General features: G+C 40.9%; 2 protein-coding genes and 1 long non-coding RNA gene across 6 annotated transcripts in view; 1 reads left to right on the top strand and 2 right to left on the bottom strand.

Annotated features, from left to right (window-relative positions):
- The window catches only part of LOC306874651 (NLR family CARD domain-containing protein 3-like), a 311376-nt gene that overhangs the window by 185905 nt on the left and 98106 nt on the right, over positions 1-27365 (bottom strand). The window lies entirely within an intron of this gene.
- Positions 1-27365, bottom strand: part of LOC306874658 (NLR family CARD domain-containing protein 3-like) — a gene marked incomplete at its 3' end in the record, with an annotated part of 195623 nt that overhangs the window by 148509 nt on the left and 19749 nt on the right. For 2 of the 4 annotated variants that reach the window (XM_079424853.1, XM_079424852.1), the window contains exons 3-8: positions 23169-23341; positions 21318-21425; positions 21141-21201; positions 20527-20731; positions 18613-20371; positions 13981-14067 (exon numbers count right to left, since the gene is read on the bottom strand). In XM_079424853.1, coding sequence (XP_079280979.1) covers positions 13981-14067; positions 18613-20371; positions 20527-20731; positions 21141-21201; positions 21318-21425; positions 23169-23227 — 2279 coding nt within the window. In that variant the 5' untranslated portion in view covers positions 23228-23341. Of the gene's footprint in view, positions 1-13980; positions 14068-18612; positions 20372-20526; positions 20732-21140; positions 21202-21317; positions 21426-23168; positions 23342-23600; positions 23851-27365 lie in introns of those variants that run through there. The other 2 variants (XM_079424851.1, XM_079424854.1) reach the window with 2 other exon arrangements.
- Positions 1796-2232, top strand: LOC306874699. Its single transcript, XR_013784648.1, has 3 exons — positions 1796-1860; positions 1942-2036; positions 2184-2232. It is a non-coding gene; the product is annotated as an uncharacterized lncRNA (long non-coding RNA).

Below are 27365 nucleotides of genomic sequence, written 5' to 3'. Positions count from 1 at the left end.
CATATGACGCAATCATACTTTTGAGAGTTCTATTCACACGTTCAGTCATATTTGTCTGAGGGTGATATGCTGTGGTTAACTTTGGTGTCACTCTCCATTTTTCACATACTTCTCTGAACACAGATGAGACGAACTGGGTGCCTCTATCAGAAAGAATGAAGTCTGGAACCCCCCAACGAGTTAAGATTTCTTTTCTGAAAATTGTTGCAATATTTTGAGCGGTGGCATGACGCATGGGGAAACACTCAACCCATCGTGAGTAATAATCAACAAAAACCAGCAAGTACACATTTTGCTGTGTACTCCGGGGTAGTGGACCCATAATATCAACTCCCAGCATTTCGTTTGGTTTAGTGGTGGTAACTGATTGGAGTTTCCCCTGAGGTTTCTGGTTATCGTGCCGAAGGGTTTGGCATTTCACACATTCCCTGACATGATGTTTCACATCAGTCCACATCCCTGGCCAAAACGCTACTTCCTGGAGCCGCTTATAGGTCTTATAAATTCCTCTATGGCTACTCAAGGGATGTGCATGATAGTGCTGAAGGAGAGATTGCCGGAGAGTGCTGGGAACATACACTCTATAGTGTATCTGATTATTCTTCAGGTGAGTTTTGTGATACAATTTGTCCTCTACCACTTCGTATTGTTCCATCTGAGGGCTTTGTTCTTCTGCTACTGCTTGTAATAACTTTGTTATTTCACAGTCTTTATGTTGTTCCTCCCACAAGACAATATCTGTCACCGGAAGCTCTGGATGTTGATCCATTTGTTGCTTGGCATAAATTGCGGTAATGTGAGAATTTGCTGTGACTGATGACCTTGACAAAGCATCAGGAGCGACGTTTAATTTCCCTTTACGGTATTCAATAACGAAGTTGAATTTTTGCAGTCTCAGAACCCATCGGATGAGGCGACTGTTAGTTTTAGTGGATCCCATGACCCATTGCAGAGCAGAATGGTCTGTGACAACCGTGAAAAGTTTGTATTCAAGGTAATGTTGCCACTTTTCTAAGGCCCATATAACTGCCAGACACTCTTTTTCGGTTGCCGTGTAGTTGTTCTCTGCTCCAGTTAATGTTCGACTGCCATATGCAATAACCTCCTCCCTACCTGGATCTTTCCTCTGCGTGAGAATGGCACCCAGTCCAGTATCACTAGCATCTGTATATACGATGAAAGGAACTTGAAGATCGGGGTGGCCAAGAATGGGGGGCGAGGTAAGGCATGCTTTTAACTGGTCAAACGCTTGTTGACACTGTGTCGTCCATTTAAACCTCTGTCCTTTTTTTTCAAGGAATTTAGGGGCTCAGCAATTTTAGAAAAATTTGGCACGAACCGGTGGTACCAACCGGCTAATCCCAAGAACCTCTGAACTTCCTTTAAGGTGTTGGGAGCAGGAAAGGCACGAATGGCCTCAACTTTACTTGAATCAGCTGTGATGCCCTTATTACTCACCACATGTCCCAAAAAGGTGATTTCTGGAAGAAAGAAATTGCACTTTTTCAAGTTAATAGTCAACCCGGCAGTATCCAGCCTGTGAAGAACAGTTTTCAGGTCACTGAAGTGCTGGGCCACTGAGGGAGAATAAATAATAATGTCGTCAATATAGACAAAGCAGATTTTCTTTCTTAGCTCCCCCAGGACTGTCTCCATCAGCCTCTGGAAGGTGGCAGGTGCATTTTTTAACCCAAAAGGCATAACATTGAAGTGATATAGACCTGCAGACACAATAAAAGCAGTCTTGGCTTTACTATCATTGTCCATTATCACTTGCCAATAACCACTGTTGAGGTCTATGGTAGAGAAAACGGATGCCCCGGAGAGTGATTCTAGGATCTCCGTGATGTTTGGGAGAGGGTAAGCATCATTTTCTGTAGTTGCATTGACTTTACGGTAGTCTACACAGAACCTTAACTTTCCATTTTTCTTTGGAACCAGAACTACCGGTGAGGCCCAAGCAGAATGTGATGGCTCCACAATTCCTTCTTTCAACATTACCTCCAATTGTTCCTCCATTGCTGCTTGTTTGACAGGTGATAACCGAAATGGCCGTTGCTTGATAGGAACCTGGCAGGTGGTATAGATGCGATGTTGCAGGACATCTGTTCGCCCAGTTCGGTGAGTACATACTCGTGAGTTGCGTTCTAGGATCTGAAATAGTTGTTGCTTTCCTTCCATAGGTAGATGTGCTTTACTTACGGCATCTTTAATTAATGTTGCATCGTCCACGCTGTCAATTTGTAACATGGTCAAGGAAGGTTGAGGAGGAGGAACAGCACTTAACAAGGTCAAATTTAGTTTTCTGGTTCTTTTCTCTTCCTTCATTGTTGACAAAGTCACCAGCGGTTCACTGGCATTTCCAGGTTGAAATGGATGTTCTACAGTAGGTTCAGACTTGAAAGAATATTTGTGTTCACTTACATTAATTTGCAGGCCACTGAAAAAGATGAAGTCCAAACCCAAGATGATGGCATAAGCAAGAGCTTGAGAAGGGAGGACCACAGCAGGTACTGTAATGGCTTTATTGTGCAGATGAATATTAATGTTTATCCATCCTAAAGGACTCTCAGCTTTGCCATTTGCCAGGTAGAGAGGACCACCTGACCACGGTTGAAGCTGAACAGGGGTTATAATTTGCTTCATAAGACTTTCGTGAATTAACGTGTAGCTTGCTCCAGTATCCACAATCGCTTTCCCCAACCAGGATTCAATGCGAATTGGAACTACTAATTGTTGTGGTATGGTCATGAATGCATTTGATTGTGAAGGGGTTAAAATCTGAGTTTCAGCTTGTGTCTGAGGTGTTTCAGAGGCTGCCACATTATTATTGGATGGTCGTCCTCCTGACTTTGCAGAGTGATGAGAATATTTTCCTTGTGTGAAATGTTGTTGACCAGAAGACTGCTGGGAAGGTGGATGTCCATACATTGGGCAGTTGCCTGGAGGATGTGGTCCATTACATCTCCAACATTGAACAGACGGTTTCTCAGCAGATCGGTTGGATAAGTGTTTTTGTGAATTGGCTTGTTGTTTAAAGCCCACACGACCTTCATACCGAAGCTGTTCTTCATGGTCTTTTTCCAGTTGGTGTCCGAGTCTAACCAGATCTTCGACAGTGTTAACACGACTGCGCAGCTGGCTTGCAAGGTAAGGCTTAATATTTTTTAGGATCATTTTCACAATCTCATTTTCTGTTAACGTGGCTTTCCATCTTTTACACAGTGCTCGATAAGTGAATGCAAAATCTCTTACTGATTCCTTCTCCCCTTGAACTCTAGTGCGGACACGTTCAGCCAGCTCGTCCTCATAGTCCTCAGACAAAAAAGCAGAGAGGAAGGCAGCCTCAAACTCCTTCCAAGTGGTTATATTGGAGCGACTTACTTCCCACCAGTCACGTGCAGTGCCATGCAACACTGTGCGGAAGGTAGCCAGGAGATCTGCATCCGTCAAAGGATGAAGAGCTAGAAAATCTTGACACTTAGTCAAGTACAACAGGGGGTCAGCGTCATCAGTAGGACGCCCAAAAGTGGGAAATGTTAATTTAATGTGGTCACTTTTTGCCAGAGGCATTGGTAGAAGAGGTGAAACAGTCTCTATTGGATGTGCACCAGAAATCTTAGTTGTTTTTCCTGTTTGTGCTTCAGCCTTTTCCTCAATGAACACTTGGACATCATTTTGCAGTTCGGCTACACAAGTACGACATTTGTGAATTTGTGTTTCACATTGCTGAAGATTCGTGGTTACATAATCAAGGCTACCCTGAAGTGTGCGTTGAATAGCTTTGATATCCTGTTGTAACTCCACCCGTAGCTGTTCCACCTCATCCCGGACTACAGAAGTGAAGGATTGTTCCATTTTTTGAATTTCCTTTGAGATCATCAGTTGCACAGCCTTAATCAATTGGTCAGTCTCGCCTGCCTCTTGTTGTTTAGCTGCAGTCATTAGGGTGACAACCTGTTGATTGTTGGTCTCCACCTTTGCTGCAAGATCGATGATCTGGTTCTCATGGTGGGAAGATGAGGCCTTCAGTACCTGGGTAAGCTCATTTACAGTTTTCTCCTGCCTTTTCATGAACTCCGTCAGATTGTCCCAGTTACCTTGCAAATGGGCATTATATTGTTGAATTCCCCTCCCAGGGGTTGGAAGAATACCAGGAAGATCATGCTGAGCCATTGAAGAAGATGTACCATCCAAAGACGTACAAATTTGCATGCTGTCATGTTGTGGGGCCCAAGTGAGAGGTTGCACAAGGGTGCTGCCTCCAAGAACAGGGGAGAGCATCCGCACCTGGGTTCCAGGAAAGGCGAAACTGTGTGGAGTGGAAATGTTATACATAGTTGGGGCATGTGGAGGAAGTCCTGAACGGGTCTGAGTTGGTACAGGAGGTGGCCAAATTGGAGTGGAAATACTAGGGGGATCAGGGGCATCAATATCCACATAGGTGGAAGGTGGGGTAGAGGAAGTGGCCATGTCTTGTAATGTGTGGGAATATTTTAAATGTTGGGAAAAAAATAAAAAAAATGAAAAATTCAAGGCCTGTGTATGTATTTGGGGCAACAGGGGCGAAATAATAATAAAAAGAAAACAGTTCTTCTCTACAATCAATTACAGCATTTTCCAAACATCAAAAAAATGAAAAAACCCAACAAATACATTTCCCAAATAAAAGTTCCACACATTTCCTTGATAAGAACTTAGTCAACAAGATTTCAATTGACAAAGGTTATTCAAGAACACCACAGTATTTAGATTTTCACTCCAAAATCACAGATAATCACATACATTCCCTCAAGAGCATACAAGTTAATGGATTCAAATATTCACATTCCACACATCTTCCAAAATTTACAGTCACAAAATTTCAAATGGTCATATCCAGTTTGTTTAGTTCAAGTCCCTGTTCGGGCGCCATTTCTGTAACGGAGGTCGTCTTGTCCCAAAATATAACAAAGGTTAAACGCACAAAAAAAAAAACTATCTGAAGCGGGAATCGAACCCCGATCACACACGTGATGACGCAGAGTCCTAACCGCAAGACCACATCTCGTTGACAAATAGAGCTGCACTCAGTCTGTATTCGACTCAGACCGAAAGCCTCAAAGGGAGAAAAAAAAACAAACAAACAAAAAAAACACAATCAGTTATTGTTGTTCGGGCGCCAGACAAGTATATTATACCCGTCACATTTTTATATTAATTTCATCCCGGATAGCAACGGACAACCAAACCATCCGCTACATACAAACAAGAGGAAGACAAAACAAAATACAAACTACAGGAAGAATACGTAATTTTCTTTGTTTTAATGAGGTAACGTTTTTATATTCTAGACAGGTTTTATTATTATTATTATCTCCAAGCACTACAATTCCATTCAAAAAAAAAAAGAAAAAAAAAGAAATTAATCGAGCAAAACCAACTAAAACAAAATAACACTTTTCAAATATGCATAAATGAGTGAAATGTGTATGTGTGACTAGTGAGTGGAACACTGACCAAGCTGGCAGCACGGATGGCTAAGAGTGACTCGGGAATATTAGCGGCGGCAGCCGGTCTTGGCTCCTTTGATAGGAGCATGGTTCGAACCTCCAGTTCAATCCCAGATGTTAAAAAGAGGCATTCACTGGCCAAGAGAAATGCCCTTTAGCAACAGGCTAAACAGATAGCACCACCTCCTCTCCACAATCCGCACACTCTGAAAACGACGGATTCACCCGCAAGGACTGCCTCCAAAAAGTACGTAACTGGTCAGACCAACCTCTTTCCGGTCTCTAAACCTCACACTATATACACATAGACTCCTCCTCTTAATTAGTGCTGCTTCCAATCCAGATATAATATTATTTGGAAGGCGGTGATAGAAAAAAATAAAAATAAACAAAGGGGCAGTATAGAAAATATCTGTAATGCCACAAGTGGTCCTCCACCTTTTTTTACTCCAAGACCCCCTCTTCTTCAAATCAATAATGCAAGCCCAAACTTTTCTATTCACTAAAACCTTTGTAATTTCATGTAATTTTTTTAAACAAAGCAAATTCAAGAAATATTTAAGCATTCCATGAACATACTTTGCAAAAATGTCACTTAAGTTGTATAGAATATCTACAAAGTATGTAAAAGTATGTATCTCTGAACTCAGCGATCTGAAGGCAGCTCGACACCAGTGAATATTTCCTCTGTCAGAACAAGCTGTTTGGAGCGTCTGATGCCCGTATGTACATGAACACCACTGATCCTCACAAACTCCTCCAAAACACATGAGCATCCGTTATAAAACTCTCGGTGTATTCAGCTAGGTGAATATCCTGAGCTGTGTTCAAGCAGAAATATGATATTATAGTGATCAGTGCACCGAGAGCACAAATACACACGGTTCGTTTGTGCATCAAATAACAGACACAACACACACCTAATGCACGATCCTCTATGTCACTGTAATCATCTTTACCTTGATGACAATCATCATCCATCAAAACTTTAGGCTACTAGTGTGACCATGGCTTCTTTTATCCAGCCGAGAGCAGTATTGTGTATCATATGCCAGGGCTCCAGACAAAAAAAATTGAGTAAGGAGCCATTGGCTTCTATAAGAGAAAAACTTTGGCGCCAAATAATTTTTTTAGGTGCCACAGAATAAAAGTGTTTTATTTTATTATCATTATATTTTTTTCCCCTACATTTTAACATTTCAAGCATTCTGTCATGTGTTTATGTCTCATCTTTTCTTGGCTTTATCAGCATTTAAATCTATCTTGTAGATGATCAGGTCGACCTGGTAACTAAGGTTCACTTAAAGTGGGAACTAAATGTCTTTCACAACTTGAAATATATAGTCACAAAGAATTGTTCGTTACACAGAATCTGTATGTTCCCTTTCAAGGGAACTTCGAACTGCGTCCTCTAGAGGTCGCTATGGGGAACTCCATCTACGTAACCCGTGTCTGAAGCATATACAGGTCCTTTTCAAAAAATTAGCATATTGTGATAAAGTTCATTATTTTCTGTAATGTACTGATAAACATTAGACTTTCATATATTTTAGATTCATTACAACACAACTGAAGTAGTTCAAGCCTTTTATTGTTTTAATATTGATGATTTTGGCATACAGCTCATGAAAACCCAAAATTCCTATCTCAAAAAATTAGCATATTTCATCCGACCAATAAAAGAAAAGTGTTTTTAATACAAAAAAAGTATATCAAATAATTATGTTCAGTTATGCACTCAATACTTGGTCGGGAATCCTTTTGCAGAAATGACTGCTTCAATGCGGCGTGGCATGGAGGCAATCAGCCTGTGGCACTGCTGAGGTGTTATGGAGGCCCAGGATGCTTCGATAGCGGCCTTAAGCTCATCCAGAGTGTTGGGTCTTGCGTCTCTCAACTTTCTCTTCACAATATCCCACAGATTCTCTATGGGGTTCAGGTCAGGAGAGTTGGCAGGCCAATTGAGCACAGTAATACCATGGTCAGTAAACCATTTACCAGTGGTTTTGGCACTGTGAGCAGGTGCCAGGTCGTGCTGAAAAATGAAATCTTCATCTCCATAAAGCTTTTCAGCAGATGGAAGCATGAAGTGCTCCAAAATCTCCTGATAGCTAGCTGCATTGACCCTGCCCTTGATAAAACACAGTGGACCAACACCAGCATCACTGACTGTGGGTACTTGACACTGGCATTTTGGCATTTCCCTCTCCCCAGTCTTCCTCCAGACTCTGGCACCTTGATTTCCGAATGACATGCAAAACTTGCTTTCATCCGAAAAAAGTACTTTGGACCACTGAGCAACAGTCCAGTGCTGCTTCTCTGTAGCCCAGGTCAGGCGCTTCTGCCGCTGTTTCTGGTTCAAAAGTGGCTTGACCTGGGGAATGCGGCACCTGTAGCCCATTTCCTGCACACGCCTGTACACGGTGGCTCTGGATGTTTCTACTCCAGACTCAGTCCACTGCTTCCGCAGGTCCCCCAAGGTCTGGAATCGGTCCTTCTCCACAATCTTCCTCAGGGTCCGGTCACCTCTTCTCGTTGTGCTGCGTTTTCTGCCACACTTTTTCCTTCCCACAGACTTCCCACTGAGGTGCCTTGATACAGCACTCTGGGAACAGCGTATTCGTTCAGAAATTTCTTTCTGTGTCTTACCCTCTTGCTTGAGGGTGTCAATGATGGCCTTCTGGACAGCAGTCAGGTCGGCAGTCTTACCCATGATTGCGGTTTTGAGTAATGAACCAGGCTGGGAGTTTTTAAAAGCCTCAGGAATCTTTTGCAGGTGTTTAGAGTTAATTAGTTGATTCAGATGATTAGGTTAATAGCTCGTTTAGAGAACCTTTTCATGATATGCTAATTTTTTGAGATAGGAATTTTGGGTTTTCATGAGCTGTACGCCAAAATCATCAATATTAAAACAATAAAAGGCTTGAACTACTTCAGTTGTGTTGTAATGAATCTAAAATATATGAAAGTCTAATGTTTATCAGTACATTACAGAAAATAATGAACTTTATCACAATATGCTAATTTTTTGAAAAGGACCTGTATACAAAAACACCAAATATTGGCCGGCGACAACCTATGACATCACTCCCGGTGCGACCACAGTATAAAAGGGCGCCGGGAAAATGCGTCATCCTCTTCTTCGTTTTCAATGACTGTTTTGTTTGAAGCGTGCATCTTACGAGGTAAGTATGGTTTACTTTTGTAATGCGAGCACTAGCAAGGCGTTAAGAGATGTGTGCATCCGTGTCCACGTTATCTGATGCTTGATGACTCACATGATCTTTGCGTCTTTTGTTTGCGTGCTGCGCGTACTGCAAGCGTTTTTCTAAAAGCTCTGCTCTCGTCTGTCTCTCTTTTCGAGGAAAGAGGGGCAGCCGTCTGCTTCCCGCGGTTCAGGACCCTCCGCTGCTGAAGCACGGAGGAAAATGAGCTCATGGGGTTTGCAGGTGGTTCTCACCAATGAGTTATAGAAGGGGTTTTCCTTCTCGCGCTCGTCAATCGCGAGTGAGGGCGAGCTGTTGGATGACAATGACGCGATTTCGCTGACGTCATCTGAGAAAAAAAACAAAAAAACGCTGTAATGGCAATGCATACGCAGTAGCAGGTCAGGCTGTCGCCTCATTACACACTATGGCAGTGTTTCAGGCATACCAGGCTGATCTGTTGAAAGACCTGGATAAAAGGTTTGTAAAAAAAAAAAAAAACCCTTCATTTAAACGAGAAGGTCCAGGTCTGAGCCCAAACAGCGCAGGGGTCCTGGCCCATCCCGATCTGAGGATCAAAGATGGGCACAGGAGGCTAGTGTCGCGACTCGCGCCCTTCCCCGCCTGCGGGTAGGGCTTCAAGGGTGGCGCGGGTCAAAGAGAGGTAGCAAGACCTGAGGGAGGTGGTCCGGACGGGGCGTTGAAACGCTCTCGCCCAGGCCAGGGTAAGAGTTGAACATCTCTCCTTCCCTCAGGGGCCTGTACATCTAAAGCCCTCATCTTCCCCTCTCTAATTCCCCTGCAACCTCAGTTTTCTACCACCTGACCGAGGCTAGGTGAGCACCTCCTGCGCTCTTATTTCAGCCCCTACACTGGACTGTTCTTCTGCGCGGGATCCATGGATGGGTGAGTACAATGCTTTGGCTCTGAGGAGCAGCTTTTTCTAAGTCTGACCCTTTTGTTCTTCAAACGAGGCCATGATAGGTGCATAGAGGTTTAGCTTAGAACTGCCCACCCTTATTAGGGTTTTAAGTAGCAGTTTCCCTGAGCCCTTGTTGCCTTCTGTTCAGCTACCTATTACCCTGATACTATTTCCAGCAGCTTGTTCGGGTTGTTAGGTATCCTTCTGTTTGTAGGTCGAGCTGGCTTTGCTCCCCTCGCCTAGAATGTAGAGGGTTATTTATGAGCATCCCGCTCCCTCCTGAGTGTCTGAGCTCTCATGCTGAGAGTAGATTCTCCGCTCTCTAGAGCTTTATCATGGTAGAGCTAGTTTTTGCTCCCCTCAGTGTTGAGGGTCACCTTGAGTATACTACTCTCGTATGAGCGTGTGAGTTCCCTCTTTTGCTGTAAGTAGAGTTCCGCTCCCAGAGCTTTGTTACTTAACAACCTGCTCCTCGTTGCTGCTGTACCCCTCCGAGCTCTACCCTGTTAGTCGAGCTGGCATTGCTCCCCTCACTATAGAGGGTTGCCTAGGAGCATGCCGCTCCCTGCTGAGCGTCCGAGTTTCCTCTCATATGAGAGTCGAGTCTCCACTCCAAGAGCTCTGTTATTCAGAAACCTCAGCACGTCAGGCCTTTCTTTAGGCCTCCTTGTCAGGTTGCTCTCATAGTTGGTCGAGCTAGCATTGCTCTCCTCACTTTAGAGGGTTATTTATGAGCATGTTGCTCCCTTTTTGAGCTCTCTTTGTTGGCTAAGCTGGCATCGCTCCCCTTATTTAGAGGGTCACCTATGAGCGTGTCGCTCCCTTCTGAGCGTCTGAGTTCCCTCTCATGTTGAGAGTTAAGTTCTCTGCTCTCCAGAGCTTTGTCTTGGTAGAGTTAGCATTGCTCCCCTCATTTTAGAGGGTCGCCTGTGAGCATGCTGCTCCCTCAGGAGCTCTCTTTGCTGGTCGAGATAGCATTGCTCCCCTCTCTTAGAGGGTCACTTTTGAGCATGCCGCTCCCTTATGAGCGTCTGAGTTCCCTCTCATGCTGAGAGTTAAGTTCTCCGCTCTCCAGAGCTCTTTCTTGGTAGAGCTAGCATTGCTCCCCTCACTATGGAGGGTCTCTTATGAGCATGCTGCTCCCTCACGAGCTCTCCTTGTTGGTCGAGCTGGCATTGCTCCTCTCTCGATAGAGGGTCACCTACGAGCATGCTGCTCCCCCCAGAGAGCATCTGATAGAGTGAAACGTTATTTTAAATCCATGTTATGGTAAGTGCACACGCTAGTCTTTGTGCACTTTCTGAAAGCCACGCTGTGGTAAGATCGCACACCAAGTGTTTTGCGGTCTTTTCTACAATCCTGTATAGTATGGGTTACGCGCTGAGGCTTCGTACCATTCTTGGAGTCGGTTAGGCCCCGGTTTTCACCTTGGGCCCCACTCTACTCATGTATGTGCTAGTATCCTCTCATGCTGAGAGTTGAGTTCTCCGCTCTCCAGAGCTCTGCCTTGGTGGAAATAGCATTGCTCCCCCTCATTATAGAGGGTCACCTATGAGCATGCTGCTCTCCTCTCTGTAGAGGGTCACATATGAGCATGCCACTCCCTTATGAGCGTCTGAGTCCCCTCTCATGTTGAGAGTTGAGTTCTCCGCTCTTCAGAGCTCTGCCTTGGTAGAGCTAGCATCGCTCCCCTCACTATTGAGGGTCACCTATGAGCATGCTGCTCCCTCCAGAGCATTTGGAGAATAGAATTTGCAAATCCATGTTATGGTAAGTGCGCACGCTAGTCTTTGTGCACTTTCTGAAAGCCACGCTGTGGTAAGATCGCACACCAAGTGTTTTGCGGTCTTTTCTAAAATCCTGTATGGTATGGGTTACGCGCTGAGGCTTCGTACCATTCTTGGAGTCGGTTAGGCCCCGGTTTTCACCTTGGGCCCCACTCTACTCATGTATGTGCTAGTATCCTCTCATGAACAGAGTTAAGTTCTCCGCTCTCTAGAGCTCTTTCTTGGTAGAGCTAGCATTGCTCCCCTCGCTATAGAGGGTTACCTTGAGCATGCTTCTCCCTCACGAGCTCTCCTGGTTGGTCGAGCTGGCATTGCTCCCCTCTTTATAGAGGGTCACCTATGAGCATGCTGCTCCCTCCAGAGCATTTGGAGAAACGGAGTTTGCAAATCCATGTTATGGTAAGTGCGCACGCTAGTCTTTGTGCACTTTCTGAAAGCCACGCTGTGGTAAGATCGCACATCGAGTGTTTTGCGGTCTTTCTAAAATCCTGTATGGTATGGGTTACGCGCTGCGGCTTCGTACCCATTCTTTGAGTCGGTTAGGCCCGTTTTCACCTTGGGCCCCACTCTACATATGTATCCCCAGTGATACTACTTGAACAGGGGCTACTACCAAGGATCTGTTGATACAGTTCCTTCAGCGAGCTCTTGTAGGAGCAAGCAGTAGCCCCTGGGTGACAGGCCAGGCTTAGTTACTATCCTAAGCGCTTGGTCGTATCCCCTTAAAGGAATCCCTTTTTCTGATTCCAAGCCTTGAGCTCTACCCTGGGTCCAGGAGGTCCGGCCTCTATCATGTGAGTTCCGGGGTGTGCAACGCAGGCCTTTGGCCGAAGGGGATAATGTCACTGACAGCCGTCAATTCATCCCAGGGACAACTCCCTTATCCTTTTGGTAGAGTTGATGCTTAGTGCTCGCCTTTGTGGAATGGCATGCACTCCCCTCAGCATGGCGGCGTGGGTATATCGTTCCCCATAGCGACCTCTAGAGGACGCAGTTCGAAGTTCCCTTGAAAGGGAACGTCTCAGGTTACGTATGTAACCATGGTTCCCTGAGAGGGAACAAGACACTGCGTCCTCTAGACTTTAGGCCATGCTTCGGATGCAGCTTCAGACGAAGAAGCGGATGACGCTTTTTCCCGGCGCCCTTTTATACTGTGGTCGCACCGGGAGTCGGTTTTTGTATATATGCTTCAGACACGGGTCACGTAGATGGAGTTCCCCATAGCGACTTCTAGAGGACGCAGTGTCTCGTTCCCTCTCAGGGAACCATGGTTACATACGTAACCTGAGACGTTTGTGTCTAATAATGTGCCCACTTTTAACGCTGTCTTAAGAAATGTTATGTATGGATTCATGTGCAGACTGACAGGGTCTAAGAATATGATTATTATGTCCTTAGCTGATGTTTCTAAGAGTGACACAAGGTACACATCTTGCTTTTGGAAACATTGGACCCGAAGCCTGTATATGTTTTAAATGATGCCTCATTTGCATCATTCTTAAATGTTTTATAGTGTTTTATATTTATGTATATATTTGTACTGTGTTGTCTCTATGGACCTCTGTGTCTTGAATAAAAAGTTGATTGATTGATTGATTGATTGTACCAATATCATGGACCATAAGCATCACTTGGCAACTGAGTGTAGTTTGGGGTCCTCCTCAGTGCATCCTATAAATGTTGTCAAGTCTTTCACACATTCAGTCTGTTTTTCTTCATTAGTAAAACACAATTTTATACCAGGAGTTGAATCATGTAGACAACAGATTAATTCAAAATATTAATATGCAATAGCACATAAATATAGCAAAATGCTCCTCTTTATAGTTATTTTTCTAGTTGACTGATGAGCTTATGGACACTGAGTGGTTATTCTGAGGTAAATGTATTACAATGCAATGTTTACAAGCTTTAAACATTTTCCTCAGTTTCAAACTCTGAATGAGCTTTTACATGAAACATTTCAGTAATTTGTACTGTAGACTCTCTTATTGCCTACCTTTTGATGGTAAATCACGTTCATTTCATACTATAGTAGTAAATAGAAAGATATAATGAGTTCACTTGCTGCTTTAACACATACACGGACAGTATTTATATTACCAAAAGTGTACGCTGGTGGTCCGCATTAAACAGCACCAAAACCGTACTATTTTAATTTCGTTATGAATTTGGCATCATTTTAAAACTGATATTTTGTTTATTAAAAACTAACAAAGCACAAAGCTTTTTGCGATTACTGGATGGCGTGTGCGCTTCAAATAAAAGGAAGTCCAATCATTAACAGAACACAGCATATAGACTAAGATCTCGATAAGAAGAAGCCATATTAGTAATGATTATAAATGAGAATTGTTGACGATATTGCCAGTATCCACAGAGCTGACAACTGTACTTGTTGAAGTTGTGCATGAAATAGACACGGCTTTTCTGCACTTTCACGTCTCCATCATTCATCTCTCTCGCGCAGCACAACTGGAGCTGTGTTTAGCATATATATATATATATATATATATATATATATATATATATTTTCACACAGTTTGTGTGTTTAATAATATAATAACACTTACTGTATTTTCTGTAGTTTACAGTGTGGATCCTCCAGAGCTGAACTCAGAGCAGACCAACCTTTCTCTGTAATACTGCAGCCGGAAAGACTGCAGAGAAAATACAGAAAAAATAAAGATTAATTAAGTTCATTCACCGTTTGTCACAGACACATGAACAAGGTGTCAAATCAACCGGATCATTGAGGAGAGGATAGCTGTATCTTTTCGAAGTGATCGGACCTACAATGTTCACACAGCGGACGAAAAAAACAGACAAAAACATCCCATAGACTTACAATGACGCAATGTTCATGAATTTGAATCTCAACTGTCACTTTCACACACACACACACACACACGCACACGCACACGCACGCACACACCATGTTTGATGGGGACCAACTTTATAATCATCACATGCATAATAAACATGCATTCCCATGATAAAAGGCATTTATATGACATAAATCTACAGACTGCATTTGTTCATTTGCTCTTAAAATGGGTTTAATCTGCAAAAAAAAAAAAAGCTTCACTCTCGCATAAAACACCTAGGACCAGTTTCACAGACAGAGATTAGCTTAGGCCAGGACTAGGCCTTAGTTAAATTAGGGTATTTAAACAGTTTCTTTTAAAATGCCTTAGAAAAACTAAAACATTACTGGTGTGCATCCTGAGACAAAACAATGGCTGACATATTTTAAGATGCTTCAGTTACTTTCAGTTAGGACAACTCAATCATGCTTTTTAGTCTGGGACCAGCCTTAAGCATGTAATCCATCTCCTCAACATGTACAATTTTGGTTGATTGACTGATTGATGGTTCCTACATTTAGGGCTGGGTATCGAGTTCGATACTTTTTAGGCACCGACCGAATTGCCTCGATACCACCGAGTATCGAAAAACGTCTTGTCGTTCGGTACCAAATTTCGATACCTAAGGGGTTAATCTCATCACCGTCAGTGAGCCAATAAACCTGCAGCACTAGGTGCGTTTGACTAGAAGCGGAGCGGCGCTGATAGATCAGTGTTTGACATCCGCGAGAGCGTTTCGAAATCGCACGGAGCGGTCTGCTCTCTATATCGCGCAGTTTGTTTACTACACACAGACTGAAGCTCGCGTGACACTCGCGGTGATTTCAGCGTCTGCCGCCTAACTTAATGAGGACATAAACACATGAACAACACCTCCAGAACTGCTGTGAGAGTCAATTAATGAGCATTTTACCGTTTGATTAGAGTAAAACTTGCGTCATATCATATACACACAGAACTGTAAATGTATTCCCGGAAACCCTTCAAAATAAAAGTTTGGTTTAACTTGGAAGACACTGCGGCAGAAATATATTAACGGAGTGTCTATTTACACTAAGTGCAAATAGCCCATCTTGTTGGCAAAGGCTATTTACATTAACTCCGCCCATTAACGTGTGCTTGAGTTAGTCAACAATAAAAAAAGAAGTTAGCTCAACATCAGTTTCAGTGGCGTAGATGCATGCATTTTGACGCGATCGACCCGAGTTCGAGCCCACCTTTTGCCAAACATTTTTTTCTCCCTTTTCAAATCTCATATCGCATCAGAAAGGCATTTATTTTCAATAAAAAAAAAAAAGTTGAAAATAAAGTATCGGGTAGGTGTAGGGAGGGCTTTATTGTCCCAATAAGGTGGCATCCATTTAATAAATTTGAATTAAAAAGATAATTTACACTCAGTACGTTATAATTGCGTACTGTTTTATAATGTACTCCAATACTGAGGTGCAGATAATTGCCACTATTTGCAATAAGTAGTATAAATAGCAGAAAATCTTGCTATTTTAACAGTGTAAATAGAATCTATAGCTATTTGCACTTAGTGTAAATAGAATCCATCGCTATTTGCACTTAGTGTAAATAGCATCTATCGCTATTTACACTTAGTGCAAATAGCCGCTGCCATATATTAATATTGTTCAGCGGACAGTACATACTGCTACTAGGCTACTATTAAAATTATTAACTTTATTATTATTTTTTTTTTTAGAAATTATCACACAACAGTTATTCCATTTTTTTTATTTTAATAGTAAACCTCCTTTGTTTATTAAATAAACTTTGATTTTCAATAATTTAAAGAAATTAATTGAATGTTTTATGTCTTCATTTGAAAACCAGATACAGAACACAGAATTTCTGAGGAAAAATAAAACCTTTCATTAGGCTATTTTAAGAATAAATTTAAATAAACTTAGTTGTTTTTATGCATTCAAATAATTAGACATACTACACCAGAATTTAATAACAATAAAACATATGGTGGAAGAAAATAAAACACCCACTTATGAAAGTGGATGAAGATTTTAAATTTCTTGAAGTCTTTAACAACCTAGAAGTGATGATGTGTTTTAAAATGAACACGCACTAATGTAAACGTAGCCTAACAGATGTGTAAACTGAAAACAATTTGAACTTTATTAAAATGATTTATTTATTGTGTTGGATATATTTTGTTCCTTTGTGCAGTGGCTCAAAGATGAGGCTTTGAGTCTGTATAAATATCAACATTAAAAAATAGTTTTTTGAGAATGTAATCTTATTAAAACTGATTTCATAAAACTGGCATCGAAAAAAGTATCGTTCAGGAACCGGTATCGAACTCAAGGTATCGGTATCGATATCGAACATTTTTGAACGATACCCAGCCCGACCTACATTTGATTGTAATTATCAGCGTGGCTGAAGTGGACTGATGTTGCAGTGAACAAGTTCTTCATTCACATACAAAGGATCATATTGGGAGCAGTGAATAATATCCTGGATATATTCCAACCCATATCATACCCACAAGTCCAACATTTAAACCTTTCCACTTCAAACTATTTACAATTATAGATTAAAAATAAATAAATAAAAACGATTATTTCTATAATTGTAATTTAAATAAATAAATAGCATTCAGCCCCGACCCACCACCCAGTATCAGGTACTACTCATTCACCGGATACTTATCGATACAATAAACCTGCTACTAATTGAACTTACTAAATTGAAGTTTAATGTTAATCATATATTCATTTAAAGCTACTTACCTTTTTTATTTTACTTAATTTCTCTCTGTCACACTTTGACACGATCCCGGTTAATCAATATGACAAAAAAAGGTTTATTATAGTAAAACCATGTTTTTTGCCGTATTGAGTAACATTTATATAACCACACAAATACAATCTAAACTATGTTTTTGGCAGCAAAACCATGGTTAATATTCGTAAAGGGTGCAATAATCCCCATCCCCCCCCCGGAACACGATTTAAAGCCGTGGACTAACAACAAATATAACATTTCTTTAATATAAAATATAAAATAATTCCCCTCCAGAACTAATGCAAACTTGACAGAAACAAACTTAATATGAAGCAATCGCTCCATTAGCAATCAGTCAGGCTAAAGATTTGATAAAGCTTTCCAGTCAAAAATCATTCTTAAACATTCAATTGTATGATTATGCGATCGAGAGAAATATTTCAGGCCACACTTAACTTTAGGCCTTAGCCTCAACAGTTAATTAGAGCTAATGCTAACTAGCTAGCCTACGACTTTAGATCTAATTAGCCTAATTGGTTTAAAATGTGCTTACCTTGTGTTTGACTTTTTCTTCTTGAACTTTAGCATCTCCTGCAAACAATCTCCTTGAGTCGGTATCTGCTGTAAACAATCTTCTTGTCCTCGTCCGTGTAAAGTGTTCATTTAATAATCATATTTTCATATCGCTGATTATATGGTTCCTGACGCTCTTCAATCAGCGGCTCTAAACCCGGAAGCGCATAAACTTACCTGCCGGCAACCGGACAAAATAAAAGCTCGCTGATTTCACTTTTGAAAATGATGAAAAATAATAATATATGCCAAAATATTAGCATTTTATTTGGCCACCATGTTTACTATAAAATAATTGTATTTTTAAGTAATACTCCCTTTTTATTTTAAAATTAAATAGTATTATCACACTTGATTATTTAGTTTATTTTATTTTTTAAAAATCTAAATAAAGTGCAATATTATTATCACTACTATTAATTTATTTTTTTATCATTATATTTTATGGGTCACACTACATGCCGTGGCCTGTGTGAGGACCAAACCAAATCTCCAGGTTCTCATATGAACCAGGCTGAAAAACTTATGAGCTCCTCTGTTTATATGACTTTCCCTGATGGGGACCTGACTTTTAGTCCCTACAACGCAAGAGGTCCCCATGACGTGACTGTGTAAACAGACTCATGTCCCCACAACGAGATGAATACCAGAACACACACACACACACACACACACAGACACACACAGACACACACACACACACACACACACACACACACAAACATACACACACACACACACTCTCACACAAACTTTTTTTAATTCTAATCCAGTATTTGTAATATCAGAGAGTAACAACCCTGTTCCTGGAGACACCTCATCTTTGCACAGTTTGGATGAATCTCTCTTATCAAACACACTTGATTCAACACTTCAGGTCATTAGTAGAGCGCTCTGTGATGTTAGCTGAGTGTGTCAAATAAGAAAGACCTCAAAATATACAGAAACAGTGTAGAGAAACACAGGCCTACTGTTCACAATAAAGTCAATAAAACAAAGACACTGTAAAATACTCACTCAATCTTTCTAGATGCTTTGATCACTGGCAGCAGCCTCAGGAGACATCCTTCTGATGGATAATATTTACTCAGTTTAAACTCATCCAGCTCTTCTTCTGAGTTCAGCAGCACAAACACCAGAGCCGACCACTGAGCAGCAGACAGAGAGACTCCAAACAGACGACAGTCACCTGTTCCGCTCAGGTATGTTTGTACCTCCTGCTCCAGTGAACGATCATTCAGTTCATTCAGACAGTGGAACAGATTGATGGATTTCTCTGGAGAGGGATTCTCCCTGATCTTCTGTTTGATGTATTCTGCTGTTTCCTGATTGATCTGAGAGCTGCTTACTGTCTTTCTCAGGAGGCCTTGTAAGAGAGTCTGATTAGACTCTAGTGAGAGACCTAGAAGGAACCGGAGGAAAAGGTCCCAGTGTCCGTTCTCAATCTGTAAGGCCTTGTCCACTTCTCTCTTCAGTAAACTGGTCATTGTTGATCTGAACTTATTCCTCTGTCCTGTGTTTTGTTCAGAAAAGGACAGCAGCTTGAATAAAGCAGCAAGAAACTCCTGAATACTCAGATGAACAAAGCTGTACACCTTCCCCAGCTGCAGTCCAGACTCCTCTCTGAAGATCTGGGTACAAACTCCTGAGTACACTGACACTTCTTTGACATCAATGCCGCTCTCTTTCAGGTCCTCCTCATAGAAGATCAGGTTCCCTTTTTCCAGCTGTTCAAAAGCCAGTTTTCCTAGAGACAGAATAGTCTTTCTAGCCTGATCAGAATCAAGTTCATATTTCCCATCATACTTCTGTGTCTTCAGTTTGGTCTGAAAGATCAGGAAGTTTGTGAACATTTGTGTGAGAGTCTTGGGAATCTCTGCTCTCTCTGCTTTACCCATCATCCTCTCCAGAACAGTGGCTGAAATCCAGCAGAAGACTGGGATGTGACACATGATGAACAGACTTCTTGATGATCGGATGTGTGTGACGATCCTATCAGCCAGACTCGGATCATTTATTCTCTTCCTGAAATATTCCTCCTTCTGAGGGTCGTTGAATCCACGTATCTCTGTGACCTGGTGGACACACTCAGGAGGGATCTGATTGGCTGCTGCTGGTCGAGAGGTGATCCAGAGGAGAGCAGAAGGAAGTAGATTGCCCTTGATGAGGTTGGTCAGCAGCACATCCACTGAGGCTGATTCTGTCACATCAGACAAGCTCCGATTGTTTTGGAAATCTAGACGCAGTCGACACTCATCCAGACCATCAAATATGAACATGACTTTGTAGTCTTCATAATCTGCTGACTTAAATTCTCTGGTTTCTGTGTGAAGGTGGTTTAGAAGATCCACAAGACTGAGATTCTTCTGTATCAGATTCAGCTCCCTGAAAGGAAGTGGAAATATGAAATGAACATCCTGATTGGCTTTTCCTTCAGCCCAGTCCAGAATGAACTTCTGCACAGAGACTGTTTTTCCAATTCCAGCGACTCCTTTAGTCAGCACAGTTCTGATGGGTTTGTCTTGTCCAGGTGAGGGTTTAAATATGTCATTGCAGTTGATTGGTGTCTCCTGTGTCTCTGGTCTCCTGGACACTGTCTCAATCTGTCTCACCTCATGTTCATTATTGACCTCTCCACTGCCTCCCTCTGTGATGTAGAGCTCTGTGTAGATCTCATTCAGACGTGTTGAGTCTCCATGATTCATTCCTTCATTGATTCTCTGATATTTATCCTGTAGTCTGGATTTGAGTTTTTGTTGATACACAGATATCAGTTCTGAGCAAAGGAAATAATTCTTGTTATTGGCAGAGCAATATTTTAGAAATGTATTTTTAGGTTTGATATGTTAGATATTAGATTGTCATGAGATTCAGAGACAGAAGGTTCATAATAAAAACACAGGCTATAATCAGCTGATCCAGAGCTCTTACTGGTCTGTAGTGTGTTAGCGAGGTCTGTCTGGTTCATCTTCCTCAGGATGAACAGTGTGATCTTCAGAAGCCCCTCTCTGACTCTGATATGACCCTCATCAGCATAATGGTCTCTTTCAGAGCATTCTGGGTAATCTGGACTCAGTAGTCTCTTAAAACCTTTCAGCTCACTCTTCATCACAGAGATGATTTTCTGCTCAAGCTCCTGAAATAGTGAATATATTATTTTGTTTAGTCAAAGGCATGAATACTAAACATCACTGAATTATATCACACCTGCTAATAACTTCCACTGTTTGCTCAGACATCAGCGTCTACAGATACTGAGGTTAAAAGAGGGAGTTTGACTGGATTGGCTGTTTGCTAGATTGATGTTCATCTTTGTGCAGCAGTCAGGTTACATATGGATCCAGCTTCTCTACTTTAGTGATCATTGATCTGCTTTATAGTGGCCTACAAATTATCTTACATTGGTAGGAAAGTAAATGTGACTATTACAGAGAGGATTTCACAGATTTCTCCATTTCTTAATACTTTTACCCAGTTATTGTGTTGGGACACACACACACACACACACACACACGCACGCACGCACGCACACACACAAAACCAACCTTGAAAATGGAGTCTAAGTTCTTCTTTGCTGAATGTGATTCTGGTCCTTCATGTTTTTGACTGTAGTTAAAAACATGTAAATATATGCATGTAAACTTGTATGAAAGTATTTAATACAGATCAGTAAATGAATGAATATCTTATATATATTTCTCATACTGTAAACTAAACAGCACCTCAGATCAGCAGATGATTCTCCCGAGCTGAAATTAATTGGAGGATCCATTGACCGGTCACTCTTCATGGACACACAGCTGGGTTCAGGAGAGTCATTCTCACACAGACTGAAACACAACAGCAATACAAACTGTTTCTGAAAATCTCACACTGCTCTGACAGAAACACCTTTACTGTTTCAAACTCCCTTTAATGTTCATCTTTCACTGAAAAATGGCGATGGGGAGGTTGTTGAATTTTTATATATGCATTTCATATTTCCTACATGATTAATTTATGTTCCTCATCTAAACATATTTGAATCATGTACCATGTATTTATTCTGTAAGGATGTTCAATCATATAGAATTAGTCATGTTGAAGCTAAATAAAGTAGTTATGAGTTCTTCAGAAACCCCGCTCCTTTGTGAAGGAAACTGATGCGCACCCATCACCATTTAGTCTCTCGCTGTGGATGGATCTGAGCTCTACACGGAGTTAGGGAACATAAACGCAGATCAATTATGTTGAAAGAACATATAAATATCTGCACCCGATGTACATATTTTTTTAATGTTCATTTTTTTCATGGAGGACTGTGTTGTGTCTTGAGAGTTAAACGATTAAATTATTATTTTCTATCAATAAAAGGATCTGGCCCATGTGCCCTCTTCATTCATGCATTATAGAATAAAATAGAGCAATACAGAGACACTGGTGCAGGGACGGATGATGACGCAGAGGTGCCCTGGACTGATTATAGGCCCTCCTCAGTTCAAATTGCAGTCATTTTTCTTACCTTCAAATAGCAATGGATTTTATCTACACTAAATAGCTATAGATTATATTTACACTATGTTACAATAGCAGGATTTTCTGCTATTTATACTACTTGTTGCAAAATAGTGCCAATTATCTGCACTTCAGTATTGTATTACATTATAAACCAGTATGCAATAATAACGTATTGAGTGTAAATGATCATTTTAATTCAGATTATTAAATGGATGCCACCTTATTGATACAATAAAGCCCTCCCTACACCTACCCTAACCCTACCTACCCGTTACTGTATTTTCAACTTTAGTTATTTCTTTAATTTTTATTAAAAATAAATGCCTTTACGATGTGATATGAGATTTGAAAAGGGAGAAAAGTCTAGTCGATCGCGTCAAAAATCCTCCCATAAGTGATTTAGCATCTGCGCCACTGGAGCTGCTGGTCCATAGCAAAAGACGGGTTCAACCCCATAGCAACTTTTTATAATCTTCACAGAGCCAATCACACGATGCTGGAGAATTAGTGTAAATAGACTCTCCGTTTACATTATCAAAGAACATTATCATTGACTTTAGTCTAATTCAAGCACTCTCAAAAACTCCCATTAATCACTGAAGTTGCTTACATTGTGAAATGAATATCTTGCTCACATCTTACGCACATCTGCACTTTGTTGTTTCTGATGAGAGAAATGGTCAGAGAGCAGAATTCATTCAGGGAGCGCTCACACTGAATAAAACACTCATCTGAATGCCTCTTATTGGTCATTGTACTCATGAGCTCAACAGAATCATGTGTGATTGGTTATAATGCGCAGTGCTGGAGCTAAAAACACAGCAGTCTCTGGCTCCGTGCCAGACAGTGAAGTTGAGCAAACACAGATTTGAATTTAGCACCGAACATCTAATCACACCGGTGTGATCGTTTATCAGAGACTAAAATATATTAATCAGCTATTTGTGTCTTTTGGAAGCTGCATTCAAAATCCACTTGACTCAAAGATCTGAGGGGCACGGTTGAAATCGTGTTATTGTAGCATGCATTTATTGTTTCTGAACATTAAAAATGTGAAACATATTCAGTTTTCTCACCTCTTGACTGTCTTTATCTGTGTGTGATGTTCTTCAGAGAGATTCATTCTGGAGGCCATGGTTTCATCTAAAAGCAGATACAGATGTTGATACACAGAGTGAGTTATGAATCATCTCAGCAGTTAATTTTCTCAAATCCAGCTCTGTCTCATCAGTCAGTCCTCAGTAATGACCTGCACACATGAACAACTATTTCATCCTGATATTATTTACACAGAATCACATTATTCACAAACTGCAGAACAAGTTCAGACGAGCACTGTGTTAAAATGAAAGTAAAGCTGGAATCAGACGATTTACAGACTCTGTGTTTTATCTCCTAATGTCATTTTATCTACTTTCAGAATATCTGATCCTGCTGCTGTACTTCACTTTAAATCAGTCTGGATTGAGTTTGGCTATCAAAGATAATTGTGAACTCGTGATACTCACTGTGTTTTTCTCTCTTCATGTAGTTTACTTCCTCATATAACAAAACAGATCCTGCTGGAATAGTTTGACTTTCTCTGTCATCTGACAAGGAGGAGTTTGAGTCTCTTAATAATGATTTTTATTCTTTATTATTTAAAGTTATAACCCCTGAATGTATTTTCCTCACAGGAGTGTTGTTGAACTGAATATATAAAGGCAGCTCTCTGTAAAATATCAAACTAATGTCTCTCTGTCAGCTTCCTCATCTCTTGCTCCTCTTCAGGATACGAGTGGAATATTTTAACAGTGTCAAGAATCTCATTATTTTCTTTAGTAATGTGAGAAGCAGAGAAAGCAATGCTCATCCAGCTGTAAGTTAAAAACATAACTATTTCAAACAGTTATATTATATTATATTATAGTTGTTTCGTCCCTCATTTCAGGGTCAGAGTCAGCTTTATTGTTGTGGTTTTAAGAAGCTCTTGGTACATACCCCTCCCAGCACCAGACGTCTTTTGCTAGTTTTTTGGGCTAAATCAAGTCGGTCCGTCATGGCATTATTTTAGACCAACACTCGACGTTTAAAATGAATATTGCCATGAACATGTGATGAATGATCTGACATATATCTGAAGCACTGTTAAATATATTGAAATATATTTTGAAAATAAACTCTAAAATATACATAAAGCTTAAAAATTGTTCTTCGTGATACTGTAAAATGTGTACCAATTCATGCGTTTTTAATCAATATTTTTTTCAGTGTTATTTCTACACCAGGTTTGCCATTTCTAAAGCTATTATATTATATTATATTATATTTACGTACATTCTGCGTGACTTACGTGCTTTAAATAAACGTGAAATAATTTAGTCTACATTGTACTTTTGCTAAGAAAGATTAGTACATGTATTCTGTAACTCTAAATTAAAACAACTGCTCTTACATCAGTTTAGAATTTAATTAAAAATACAGGCATACTTTAATACATTTGCTTTGTTTAAAAGTTATCTTGATGCTCTGCATAATTAATAAAATGTCATGTGCTTGTGTACAGTTCGGAAATAGTCAGTAAAGATGTGTCTCTTAAATATATGTGGTTATTTTGTGCTTCTCTTCCAAATAAGCAACAACTCATGAAAATGATTATCTTGCTATTTTAGGTGACCGTTTCATACACTTTGTATGGCTTACTCCTTTTGTCACACAAGTGATTGTACCTTTGTTTGGGGATTAAATGGTCCAAACATGGACCCTCTGACAGTTGGAAACATATTTGTACCTTTTTTACCCTTAAATGGTACATATGAGTACCCTAAGGTGACCCATTGAGGGTACAACTTCACCATTTGTACCCCAAGTGTTCACAAACAGACCCCAACCGTACCCTTTTTTCTGACAGTGTAGGTTGCCTTCTAAGTGGACCCTTTTCACAGATTGTGATGATGCTTTTCCACAGTTTTTAACATTTCATTTCTAATAAGTTTATAACATTTTTATTTGAAAAGAATTTAAAACAACTTTTGTAATGCTATATGTTGTGTTATATTACCTTGGCAGTAAATGACAAGAAGAAAAAACAATTAAGGCTGCTGATAGGGTGTTTCTAATACAACAGCTGATAGGGTGATGGAAAATTTGACACATTTCTCTCTTCTGACCATCGTAATTAATCTCTCTCTATTTTTTCCCTCTTTTGGAATGTCATGGAAACGCTATTGCGGATATGTTCTCGTGCTATTTGTGCAAATACAAATATGCTATAGAATTCTACCTAACTATGATTAATTCTGCTTCTGTGAACCCTGGAAATAGGAAAAGCATCCATACTTGAGATTTCCTATATCATTTATTGTTATTATTTATTATTGTACCATTTTTTTTTTATGTATTCATTTTTAAGCCTATCCACCAGGACTTTCAGAGCAAGCGTACTGTGGCCTGCTCTGTGTTCTTCAAAGGCAGCTGCATGAATGTAAGACAGAACAAGAAAGGGTGACATAAACATACCACCAAATAGTGACTGGATGGGATAGTTTGGCTGTCCTTGAAGAGGATACTGACTGCAGTAGTCAGTGTCCGCCAGCAAACGTCAAAATGATTAATGGCTTTGACCTTTGTGACCTCATAATAATATTAATAATTTCCATATGTGACCTTTTGATCTCATAACGAGTTTCAGATGTGGAAATCGGTCGAGCGTGAAACTCCGAGTCATCCGGGGATGAGATATGTCGTCCGGTAGGAGGAAAAAACATAAATGAGTTGTCAAGTAATGTTTTTGAAGATTTTATGGAGCAAAACATCCTCATCATAGGAACATCTGTGTGGCGCGCCCCTCCCCATCTGCTGTGTGCGCGTCCGGTTGCAAAGCACACTTAGATAAATACACCATGGTATTTCTGTGGAAAATCAGAAAAGAGCTGTGAAATACATAGAGATATCTGCTTCATGCTCACCTAAAACTCCTGAGATGGAATGGGATGAAAAGATGATGGAAGATCTGGCATTGGCACCAAGAAAACCGTGCAACAGTAATTTGTGCTTGGCTAGGTTTCTCTGCGAAAATTCGGATTGTGTGAAAGACGAATTTTTCCTGATCAGCGGTCGCATATTCGGGTACATATTTCACAAATCGGATCGAACGGTTACACTCTACACGTCTGACGAAACCAACGAGTTTGTACAGGATCAAGACCCCTGCCTGGTATTTCCTGAAAAAGATTGGAAATTCTTTTTTAATCGTATCTGGAAAGATCTGAACGATTGTGGTGTCGAGCCTTTGTATGTCAGGGAGTGGGACGGGGAAGCTCCAAATATCCGGTATCGTGTGATCGGTGATCACACTCAAAAGAACCCGGAGGACTGCGTGTACATATTCGCCTGTGAAGACAAGACAAAGCTTAGCCGCTTTTTCGGGGGGTGATCTGCATAAAGAATATCACGAAATGTTCACCCTTCGGTTTTTGTTCAAGCGGTGTGATCTGCATATGCTAAGCGCACTTGTTTCGATTGTAAACAAAATGTTCAAGTGGAACAGCATACGTGAAGGATACAACAAAATTAAAACGAAGCTGTTTCCCACCGAGAGGTACTCCGACGATGGGGCGTTACCACACCCGCCCATCTACTACAGTCATTATAAAGAACAGTAAGTCACCCTCTCACACCACATCTCCAACATGTCTCAAGACGACGGATTACAATGTGATTATGCTCCTTTCAACAGAACTCTGTGATGTAGTCGCCGTCGCCTATTTCATCCGTCAGTTCCCCCAAATGATCCCCAAGAGGAGGCATCCAGTCGTTGTCCCTAGACACAAAAATTACGCTGTCTGTGTCAGAGTATAAAACAGGGTCACCGAGTTTGTCCATCAGATCGTACAATTCTAGTCGAGCGTGAGCAGTCGTAAATGCGCCTATAAACACAGTAATGTTGTGTGTCTGTCGATCAGCCCCTTTGGGGGGGCGACATTGGACAAGAGCGACATCGTCTGAGATGAAAGTGAAAAATTTCAGTGTATCGGTTTTACCAAAAACGATACTTGTGAAATCTTTAGGGTCTTTCACAAGTGTGGTTTGCGCTAAATCCTCCCTCATATAGAATCTCCCACATAAACTATTAAGCAATAGCTTGTTTATAGACCTCTGAGCGGGGTTATGACAGATTTTTTCAGGGTCGAGACGAATCCCCTCTTTTTCATATATTCCTGGATGTAAGATGCTTTATCTTTATCCGTGATCACGTTTCACGGATAGCCGGACGCTTGCTGCTTCTAACGTAA

The sequence above is a fragment of the Barbus barbus genome (assembly GCF_936440315.1).
Source record: "Barbus barbus genome assembly, chromosome: 9".
Lineage (NCBI taxonomy): Eukaryota > Metazoa > Chordata > Actinopteri > Cypriniformes > Cyprinidae > Barbus > Barbus barbus.
This window is presented reverse-complemented; position numbering and strand designations above follow the sequence as displayed.